Here is an 11,938-nt window from a genome sequence, read left to right on the forward strand (position 1 = left end):
TATGTGTCTCTATAACTCTACTTTTCAAATAAATAAAAATAAATCTTTTAGAAAGAATATGTATTAATATTTGACTAATATTTACTTGATTAATATTAAGAGTTCTCATTCAGTTTCATTGTCAATTTCCAGCACAGATATCTTATAAAAAGTAGATAATATAATATATTGATTTAAATATACATTTAATATGTGAAATACTGATTTTTTGCAATCATTTTTCTTTGAATTGTTATTTCTCTTTTGCTGATATTTGAAAGAGCTGCCATCACAGCATGCAAAATGAATATTGTGTCATGGAATAGAGGTAGAGATGGATTAAAAATAGGAACATGTGAGGCATAGCTGAATAGCCAGGAAATAGAAAAATTAAAACAGTTTTCTAAAACTTTTCTATGAGGGAAGGGAGAGCTAAGAGGCAAATATCACAGACAAAATTAGCAACATGGAACAAAGTCTGCACCAAATCTCTTACCAAATTCTCTTCTGAAAGCTAGAGGCAAAGGACAGCCTAACAATTTTGGTTATGCCTGGACTGTGTTGCTTATTTGAAATTGTCAATTTGCTTTCAGAAATCAAACCAAACCCAACAACAACAGCAGTACTCTAAAAATTAATGAGTTCTGCCAGTGCCGAAAGAAACACTTTTAAGCCTTAGAGATAAGCATGTAATATGTTGCCATCCCTGCCTTTAAGAACTTCACAGTGGGAGCTGCAGGGAGTACTTAGAAAAATACCACACCCCTGGGATTTGTGGCACTGTTACACAGAAGAGGCATCAGCATAGTCATTTAGACTTGGTGGGAGACGAGAAAGTGTTTCCTACAGAAAGCAAAATAAGATGAGTAGAAATTAGCCAGACAAAGAGATGAAACTCACATTTTTCTCTCAGTTGTCTGATGAAGGGCATTTGGTTGTTTTGTCAACATTTAAATCATTTCTGTTATTGGATATCACTTAAGGTATTGCTTGGCCAAACTGAACCAAAAAAAGAAAAAAAAAAAGCAAATGTTTACTGATTATTTCTTCTCACCCTATACTTCCACATTCTTTTCTGTTGTAGCATTTTACTTGTGCAATATTCTGCCCATTAGTTGTATGTGTGAGTGTGTGTGTGTTATACTCTTAGCTTTCTTCCAACTCCTGAATTGATGAATACCCAGAACTAACATCACTACTAGCTATTGAGATCCGGATGCAGTCATACTTTTAAGTAAATGTTTTATTCAAAGTACACAGCAGACAGCCTTTTGCAATAAAAGAAAAGCGCTATTTTGTTTAGAAAAAAATAGCCTCTTTAGACCATGATGTTATTATCCTATTACCATAGAAAGTATCCACTGTGATGTGTATGTTTTCCTGACCTTATTACAGAAGCATACATGAAAAATGCACTTTACCATTCCCACTGTTGTTTAAAGTTTCCTATGGTACAGTAGATACATTTTGAGCATAATTTTTCCTATTTCAATAATTGTAGAAATAGTTATTAGATTTATGAAGTTTATGGCTACTTCTTTATACATATATAATCATCAATCTATGAGTACTATAAGACATAGTCCTTCTAAGTTTCTCACTCTCACTCTTTTAAATATTTTTGTCTATGAACATCACCCAAAGATGATCAAGCAGATAAACTGATTAAATATCTTCCCAGTAAAATGCATGTAATTATCGATACCAGATCCTGTAAGAAACAAATATCACTCCTGTAAAAAAAAAAAAAAAAACTATAATTCTAACTTTAAAAGGAACTATAAACTTCTACATTCTCCTAACATCAGAAATTTAAAAAGTCAACATTCTGAGTCATTGAAAAATGCACAATCCCTAATAATATTTCCAAGATACTTTATTAAAGATATTTAAATAAGTTCTGAAAATGATTTAATGGTGACTTAGCCAGGGCAGTAGTGACTTGAAATTTATTGATGGAAAACCCAGTGGCTTCTAGAAACCATATGCTTTTATGGAAAATGATATTTCTAAAGTTCTGTAACGTTTTGGGGAACAACTTATCTTAAAGTGTATCAACAGATAGATGATGCCAATTGCCTGTTATTTTACAAAGCTGCAAAACCCCAGTAAAAGTCAAAACAAGAAAGACATGCTTTATTGCTTTATAAGTTATGTCCCCAAATGGTAAAACCATATAACTCTAGTCTAAAAAGCGTCATGAATGAGTAGTGACTATTATAGCATAGGGTGACATCAGTCAAGGGATTGGCAAGTGTCTCTTTCTTGGGGGGATAAAAATGTTATTCTTTTTTATGTATAAAGCACAATTAGAGTGAATACATAGCAAATATAGATTATGTCCATGCTATTAAAATTTCATGGAGGGCGGCCGGCGCCGCAGCTCACTAGGCTAATCCTCCGCCTGTGGCGCAGGCACCCCGGGTTCTAGTCCCAGTCGGGGCGCCGGTTCTGTCCTGGTTGCTCTTTTTCCAATCCAGCTCTCTTCTGTGGCCCAGGAGTGCAGTGGAGGATGGCCCAAGTCCTTGGGCCCTGCACCCGCATTGGAGACCAGGAGAAGCACCTGGCTTCTGGCTTTGGATCAGCGCGGTGCACCGGCCGCAGCGCACCAGCCGCGGCGGCCATTGGAGGGTTAACCAACGGCCAAGGGAAGACCTTTCTCTCTGTCTCTCTGTCTCTCTGTCTCTCTCACTGTTTAACTCTGCCTGTCAAAAAAAAAGAAAAATTTATGGAGGGCAATCTCCCAAAAAAGTCTGAAAAAGACTCTTAAGGAGGCAATAATGAAAAAAAAAAAGTTAAGAAGCAATGCATTACACCATATAAATTTTCAGTTTCTCATGGGACAAAGAAGAAACAAATCCTTCATGTTCCTATTAGATGCTACCAACTTATATCTGTATTATAACCCATTTTTAAATAGGTAACATCTTCTTAAGAGATTATGTTATTTCTGTGTCTTGCAGAAAATGTTGAATTCAAAATTCCCTTTTTATTCTAGATGATTGCACGTGTTTGAATAAATTTTAACTTTAAAATAATAGATTGAAATGACAGGGAGGCAGATGTTATTTCAGTTATGATTTATTATGTGTTGATCAAGAATGACAATGAGTTAAACATTACAGAGTTGACACAAATATCGGAAATGACCCTATATCCTCATAGCACTTAACAATTTAGAATGTGAGAGAAATCTTGTATGAAAAATCTAAGAAAGTTGGAAGTAGTATCACATTCTATTCTTAGAGTAATACATTGAAAGTTAGGGATTTGTTTTCCCAGTACTTTGCACACTGCCTGAATTGTAGCTATAGCTACGTTAATTCTTATAGAAGCTGTGGAGAGAATCAAGTAGAATTTATGAGCACTATGAAACTACAGCATCCAAATTTCATGCATTCAGCACCATGCCTTAAATATAGCCACAATTTCCATGAGCAGAAAGGTCAATTTAAGTAGAGGTAAAAGGAAGCAATAAAGAGAAATATTTGTAGGAATATATTTTTAAAAAGAAATTGACTTGGCTATGTGAAGACAGGATGGCACTCTATATTTTATTTATAAAATTATTTGATATATATATTTGACTAAAAATCTTTGTTGCTTGTAATTTATAGTGTAAGGAATGAACATTTGTTGGAATTCTTTTTTAAAGATTCTCAGATTTAGGCATGATGTTGGATGGACCAATTTGCTCTAATGTAAGTCCAATTGTTCTATGTTTATATTGGTTTATAGTAGTATCAGAAATATATTGGGATTTAGTCAGACTTTCTGATGGGTTATAGCAACTGTGTGTATGTGTGTGTGTGTGTGTGTGTGTATGCACTCAGCATTCTTGCTTTGGAAATTTTTCAATCAAACTATTGTCAGAAACTAATAGAAACCTTTATATTTTATGCTGTTCCTAACTGTAACACGGTTTACTGCTTCTATGCATGGAAATGCCTGTGAGTTACTGGTAATACTTTCTCCTAAAATCATCTCTACTGTGAGAATTCTGAAAGAATTTTAGAAATACACTATAATGCAACTGCATCTTATTACCACTGTTTTCTCTTCTGACATCTGAATATTTAAAACTGCTTTCAGAAAATGTGTTTTGTTGCTATGCTATTGCCAGAATAGTTTCATATTTTGTGACTCAACAGATTATTCTATTCACATTCTTTCTTTTTGTTGCTAAACAGTTGGTTCTGTCTTAGAATTCCTGCCTTCACTTCAGAGCAAGTTTATTTAACTGGCTACTCTCCAAGCAAGACAAAACTACAAGTTATACCATTCTCATATTGGAAAGAAATAAAAAATTAAAACACCAAACCTTCACACAGTCATGTGCCTACATATGAATTTATTTTAAATAAGTACTGTTAATTCAAGTATAAGGTAATGGTATGGAAAAGGTTAGGAAATATGTTCTATGTGAGAATGAATGAGGATCCACTATAAATGCTTCATGGTAGAAGGAAAATATATACCTAGCTTCCCTAACAGTATTTTCCTAAAAATTTCCTCAGAAAATGTAAGTGATTAAAATGCATTATTTTTAATTGTGGACTAGTTTACTTCACTAATTGAAATTAGACTAATTTACTGGTCTACAGAAAATTGATGTAATGCTGCTATTAATCAGAATTGGTCTTCAGGATGCATCATGTAGAACTATGATAAACCCATGGCTTCATCATCTGGTTTTTATAAATCTAACTTCCACGTTAGCAGGAGGGAATCTCAGTAATTGTTCCCTGTATCCTTTAAGTGTGCCTTCTTTTTTCATGCCCTGTGGTCACTTTTTAACCCTTGGCTAAATGTATAGTTACAGCATTTAAATCTTTGCAAAACACTGCACTGCTGACTCCACCACTTGCATCTAAAACTCAAAATGCCCAAAGCCAATTACAACATCTTCTTTTCTTCCAATAGTCATAATTGTCTATCTAAATCCACTATTAATTTTAAGAGACCACATTACGAAGAAAACAAACAAAACACATGGTCTTCAAATTCTAAATCAAGCTGATTATTATTTCCCTCTTATCTGCAAAGTCCTTACTATTCCTAATTACTAGTACTAATCGTATTAAGATTGGTGAACTCAACCTCTGAAAGAAAGAGATATAAAGAGCTGTTTTTAGTGAAGTTATAAAATGCTTTCTATAGTGATGACTATCCACTTATAAATTATTTGTACATAAATTATCTCTATATGCATTTCTGAAATGATGCTGTAATTCCTCTATAGTTCCACAAGCTTATTATTGTACCTAATAAATAATTATTGCTAGAGGAATATTTTTTTTTTTGACAGGCAGAGTGGACAGTGAGAGAGAGAGACAGAGAGAAAGGTCTTCCTTTGGCCATTGGTTCACCTTCCAATGGCCGCCGCGGCTGGCGCGCTGCGGCCAGCACACCGCGCTGATCCAATGGCAGGAGCCAGGTACTTATTCTGGTCTCCCATGGGGTGCAGGGCCCAAGCACCTGCGCCATCCTCCACTGCACTCCCTGGCCACAGCAGAGATCTGGACTGGAAGAGGGGCAACCGGGACAGAATCCGGCACCCCGACCGGGACTAGAACCCGGTGTGCCGTCGCCGCAAGGCGGAGGATTAGCCTAGTGAGCCGCGGCGCCGGCTAGAGGAATGTATTTTTAAACCATAAACTGTAATATTTTCAGGTGACTTTGACGATTATCATCCCACAAGCATGCATTATCTACATATATTATTCCTGTTGCATAGAATACTCTGTATCTAATTTCTTTCCATTGAACAAGTATCTTACAAAGTCCAACACAAGCACCAAGCTTTCTTGATATTTCTCTTTCTTGATAGTTCACATTCCCTAAAACATTACTCTCAATGTGTTTATTTCATCACTTGATCTTTGCATTATAGTTTAGATTCTTATTTCTATAACAGAACAGGTGGTGGTTTCCAATCATCCATATCTCATTTCTATTTAGCACATACATTTGTGCACAGAATTAGGCAAGTAATTCTTGTTGCACTACTGAATATCATACATAGAAAATGTAATTATTGATCAACTTGTCTCAGCACGAAATTTTATAATTCAATAAATTAACATTTAGAGAAGAGGAAATATTTTGTAAGCTGTTCTGTGAATCTTCAATGTCAATCTGGTTGAGGCATTGACTACAGATTTGAGCTGTTGTTTTTCTATCCACTGGATAAGTTATGATTATTTTCAAACAAAAAATGAGGAGTTATATATTGTGTGCGGCATAGTTTAAAAAAAACTAAACTCCTATAGCCACATGTAACACATTATAATAATAAAAGTATATTCCTTAAAGCACATTTTCATCAATATACTAATATTAAAAAGGATTGCTGTCATCCTCCAAAGCAAACAATAGCAAAACCAAGAATTTCAATATTTTCTAGAATTTAAAAAAAATAAGATATTTGGTTTCTGATTATTAAGAACCTCTAAAATTCACACATTCAGTTTGTGTAAGGCTATGCCATAATTCATTCAAGTAGGAGCTCTCTTATCAAACTGTAAATATGAAAAATTAAACTATATTTTTTGAAAATAATCAATTTAAATTAAATAGTTTTGTTAGTATCCCTGCTTTTGGAATTTGTTTTATGAGTTTTTCACATTCACTAACCTACATTTCAAAGAAGGATGGATGCTGCTGTTTTGTCTTTATTTTATTAGTATGAGAACTAACACCTAAAAACCAGAGAATTGCTTTATGATGGCAATACCTAAACACAACATGGAAGTTTGAAAATTTAACTACTTGTAAATTCAGATATATTATGCTGTTTATGAAGTTTTATCACTTGATGTATTTAAATAATTATCCTCTTTAAAAATTCCCTTTAAAAATTACATTTCTCATACCTGGCATATTTTGGTAATAAATATTTATAAATAAATCATAGTGACAAATATTTGTTTCTACTTATTTTGCCTTATTAAAGCTCATTCACTAAAATGTAGAAATAAAAGAGTCAAAATATCATCTGTGGGCTTGCAATTGTAATCAAAGGAAATGCTATAAATTTTTATAATGGAATTTAATTGATCAAATTTCAAACTAGTAAGTTACAGGATCTCTTAAACTTTGTTGATAGGCAGGTAGATACAACTACTTTCAAAACTGGCATTATCCACTGGAGCTAAATGTAATCAGATCCACATTATGATCCAGCTATTCCTCTCCTAGAGTAAGTCTTGGACTCAGAATACACAATACCATAAAGGCATATGTGTGTTCACCAAAAAATATTCAAAACTTGGAAAATACACAAATATCAATCATCTAGACTACAGTAAATTAACTGTTATATATTCTTGCAATGGAATAAAACATATCAATGTGAATGAATAAATTGTTTATACATGCAGTAATATAGATAAATCATATAAACAAAATGCTCATAAAGATACTAAAAAAGATTATTAATATAAAGTTGAAAAGAAGGACAACATTTTTATTGTATAATCCAGGAATAATTATCTCTGGGCAAGATAATGCCTAGAAAAGGATATGGTGCGAGAGAGAGCCAGTGTGTGTTTCTGTGACACTCACACTTCTATTTTTGATCTGTACTCACTTCACTAGTGTGTGCTCCCTTGTGAAACTTCAGTCATATAAAAACTTATTTGGGCACTTTTCAAAAGATGAAAAATCTTTAAAATCTATGAAAACAGTTTGTATTGGTAACTTATTTGATATAAATACTGGTAATGTATGATTGTTCTTGCCTTTGCACTGTATTGGAAAGATTTTTTTTTAATTACAGTTAAGTAATAAAAATAAGTTATGGTATTCAACAGTGCAGCAGAGTGACTATAGTTAACAATACTGTGGTGTGTATTTCACAATAACTAGAAGAGATCTCCCTCACCACAAAGAAATGATAAGTATTTGATACACTAAATACTGTGATTTTATCAATAGACCATGTATACATGTATTGAAACATCACACAGTGCCCCTAAATATGTGCAATTTCTGTATGTCTAATAAATATAAAAATTAAATTTAAAAATATATGCATATATAGTGATTATTAATATTTTGTCTTTATTTTTTTCCTTTACAAGTTTTTTTTTTTTGTTTTTTTTTTTTTTGTTTTTTTTTTTTTGCTCAATAAGTCATCAACTGACTTAAAGAACAAAGAATCCTTTCCAGAAAGACTTATTTTACAAAACATTTCCAGTAGAGGGAGCTTCCCTTTCTTTACTATAGGAAATCCTCTTCACAGGTCATCACAGAAATTGAAAACATTTAGTTTTTTACATAAGATTGAAGTTCTTCATAAGAGTGATGAACTAGTTTCTCATTTAAGATTGGTATATAGCAAAGAAATTATTTGATTTGTAAAAGAAAAAAGAAAAGTTTAATGAAGAATGTAAGAATCGTATGAACTTCTAACAAGACTTTTTCAAGGGATTGCATTGTTAGTTTACTCATAAACCACAACTAAAATTATTTAATATACTTAATTAATATATTTAATATACTGATCAATTTGAAATAAATTGCTTTGAGAATTTCAATAAAACCCTAGAATTAATAAGAGAATCTAGAGAAGAATATTATGTGTCATGTTGAATTTTCATTCCATAAATTTGGTCTCATTGACCAAAATTTCTTAACTACTAACTATTTCTTAACTATTAAGTTCCCTAAATATAAGTAACTATCAGAAAAACTTACCTTACTTCTTCTAAAAATATATATTACTGACAATATTAGGAAACAAAATAAAATGATCAGTCTCTTTTATATTATATTTGTACTCATCCCCATGAAATCCTCATAATTGTAAAAGCTCTACAACTTAGTTTTGATCAGTAGATATAAAATTTCTATCAACTGCAAAGTTACAAAAAATGTACTAAATCACATTAAAATATTTTTCACTAAAATACGTTGATTCAAATGGTTTAACTCTTTATAGAAAAAAACAGTACTTTGAGGAACATAATAGGCTGCTCAGCTATTTTCAATTAGCTACAGGTATATCAAAATAATGTGGGTTTCTGTAGGTAGGTTTTGTATGATACAGTTTTAAGGTAGCACAAAGATAAAAAATAACATAGTAAAATAGAAAAGAATATTTACACATTTCAGATAGAAATCAATATACACAGATCTCAGTCGCTCCAAATATTTGACTTCAACACTAATGAAAAGCTTGTGAACCAGAAAAGTAGAAATTTTATGGTAATTACATAGTATCAGTAAAACAAAATTTGTAATGGTGGCTCAAAAGTCCCTATGAGAAGTACCTTGTTTTTATGCATTATTTAAGAACAGTACTAAAACTATGTGATCATTTTGCCAAGGTTCCCTTATCTTCTTTAAATTAATTTAAAGGAAAAAAGAAAGCCTATCTTATATGACTGCAACGTAATAAGAAAATGACATGTCATCAAACAACTTAAAGTTTAGTACATCTCTTAAATTACTTTACTCAAAGTGATATTTTTGACATAGAACATATCTATTGGCTTGTGTATAATATTGCCTTCATTTATTACTGAATTAGGTCATTAAAAAGAATACTCATTTAGCTTAATGCCTGGATTATCAACAATGTTCCGAGTTTTTCTGATCACTAAGTGCTATTGTTCTATATTTCTTCCTTTTAAAAAGTTAGCCATGTCCCATTTATAATTGCTAATGTTTTGTGACATCTTCAAAAAGATAACACCCATAACACACAATTCATTTAGAAAAGCAAAGCTATACATCCAATTTGAATGAAAAATTTAAGCTTTTGAAATATTTTTCCAGAGTAATATCAGATACAATTAACATATTATGCCCATCACTAAAACACACTAGCAGTAAAAACACAGCAAATTACCTGTTGTTAGACATCATAATAGACTGCTAGGTAGTTTTACATAGACAACAATGCAATTTAAGAGATGCTCTAAGCACGTCAATATAGAGATGCATATTTTTTGGCTTCATCAATAACAAGTGGTTGTAATCTGAGTTTTCCAGCTGTTAATACAAGCGGACTCACCTGAGTAACAATGCTGCTTCCCAGAAGTAAAATCCCGAAACTAGTGTCCGAAAATGTCTCACGTGAGCCATGATACGGAGAGAGATTTACGATCCTGAAAATAGTCTTATCCAAGGCATGGGGAATCAGAAAGACAGAAAGGGGAACGTGCAATCTAACCGGAGTGGTGCCGGTGGAGACAAACGCCTGGGTAGCTTCAGCACCTCAGACAGCTCCCTGCGGTCCTGCACCTCTGGTTCAAACACTTGAAATTCCCGTTCGACCACTTCTCGGAGCAATAGCAGAAGATAGATTCACAGAGCTACAAACACGCAGGTGACTTATACAATGAAACTATGCACAGGAGGGAGACGAAGTGTCTGCAGTGCCTAGGTTCTGGGCAACAGTATACTGAAGCGCTACCATCAAAGGAAGACGGCTCCTCCTTTCCTGGCTCAGATCCACTATTGCAGGAAGAACAGCAGCAACAGTCAAAACAAGGATGCTTCTCCACCTGCTCAAAGCGCCGCCTGCAGGAATCCCTCTCTCCACCTTGGGGAAAAACTAGAGACGGCGAGCGCGGCTAAGGGAAGCGGGGGCGGGGACAGACGACCCTGTCTTGCCCGCCAATCAAGATTGCACAGACAGACAGAGTGACAGGCCGCTTATGATGTTGGGAGGTGCTCAGCCCCTCACCCTTTGAAAAAGAACAGCGCGTAACTGGTGCAGAGCCCCAAAAGCTACTGGAGGGAGTTGGGCGAAGAAAGCCTCAAGGCTGACAGCTGGGAGAGTCAGTGGCTTTGTGGATTTTGCGATAGCAGAACCGCGGAGGGAGGGATCTTCCAATTTTCTCTGTCGGGAAAAGGCACAGCTTAGTAACGAAAGGTCTTATCCGATTTGACCGTGTCTCTTAGACCTGACACGGAATTGCAGGTCAACACTAGCCCAAATCCTTGCAAAATGCTGGGGAAGGGAAGAGAATGAAGGTGCATCAGGCGAATGGAAGACTCAATTGCTTTTAGACTCCTCTCATGATCCTAGCCAGCTTCTGACCAGAAAGCATTGCCTGGGCTAAGTTGTCTCTCCATCAATAGTAACAATGTTTGTAAAAGCAGCTATAGATACAATGTTTTCCAACACTTTTTTCTTACACGTTTTAAATAACAATAAGTTTAAGTGAGAAGAACAACTAGGTTACAGAGTATCACTTGATACATCTTCTGTTTCTCTCTCTCTCTCTCTCTCTCTCTCTCTCTCTCTTTCTTCCTCCACTACCTCTTCATCTTCCTCTTCTTCACCGTCCCTCCCTCCCGTGGTGCCATTAACAATGGAGTTCCGGACTGGGAGACTGAGAAGGAAAATAATGTGTATGTGTGGTCTGTATGTGTACTTCATGAATCTTAATTTCTAAAAAACTTGAAACATATCTTTCCAATGGCTTTTATTATCTATCAGTCAGGACCAAAGTGTTCAATCCTTGAATCTTCACTTTTCCCCAGATTCCCTCAGAAATTTACTCTGAAACTGCTGCTTTCATCTTTTAACTCTTCCAATGACTAAGCTACGTATCAAGAGGGTCTGTTTAGTATTTCCTACAGCTTTTTATAGATTAAATTCAAACAGTGATTGATATATTAGTAATTCTAATGATTCACTATTTAACTGGAAAAAACGTAAGTCACCACAACCCTCTCAAATGAGGTCACAGTGGAAATCTTTCTGTCAGTGCTATGATAAATAAGCTTACACACATTCCATGAAAATAAAGAGTTTTCTCAGTTTCTTTGCATATATTATTTCACTCATCACTTTTCATGTCTTGATTTTCTGTTTTGAATCATAAACTCCCAGAAGTCTCTTAAGTAATTTGATTGATTCTACCTATCAATTTCTGCAGCTTAGGAAGGTTTGTGTCATTTTAATTAGTTTAGTTGTTTAATGAATCTTTTGAATATTCAA

The 11,938-nt window shown here is 34.1% G+C and overlaps 1 protein-coding gene across 2 annotated transcripts in view; it reads right to left on the bottom strand.

The window, feature by feature from the left end:
* GLRA3 (glycine receptor alpha 3) overlaps nucleotides 1-10,523 on the bottom strand; it is a 175,247-nt gene extending 164,724 nt beyond the window's left edge. For both annotated transcript variants that reach the window (XM_051832426.3, XM_051832423.3), the window contains exon 1: nucleotides 10,001-10,523. In XM_051832426.3, the coding sequence (XP_051688386.1) occupies nucleotides 10,001-10,071 (71 nt within the window). In that variant the 5' untranslated portion in view covers nucleotides 10,072-10,523. The remainder of the gene's footprint in view (nucleotides 1-10,000) is intronic.
* Between the last annotated feature and the right edge of the window lie 1,415 nt (nucleotides 10,524-11,938).

Source organism: Oryctolagus cuniculus, chromosome 2 (genome assembly GCF_051225735.1).
Source record: "Oryctolagus cuniculus isolate XC-2025 breed Fujian yellow rabbit chromosome 2, ASM5122573v1, whole genome shotgun sequence".
Lineage (NCBI taxonomy): Eukaryota > Metazoa > Chordata > Mammalia > Lagomorpha > Leporidae > Oryctolagus > Oryctolagus cuniculus.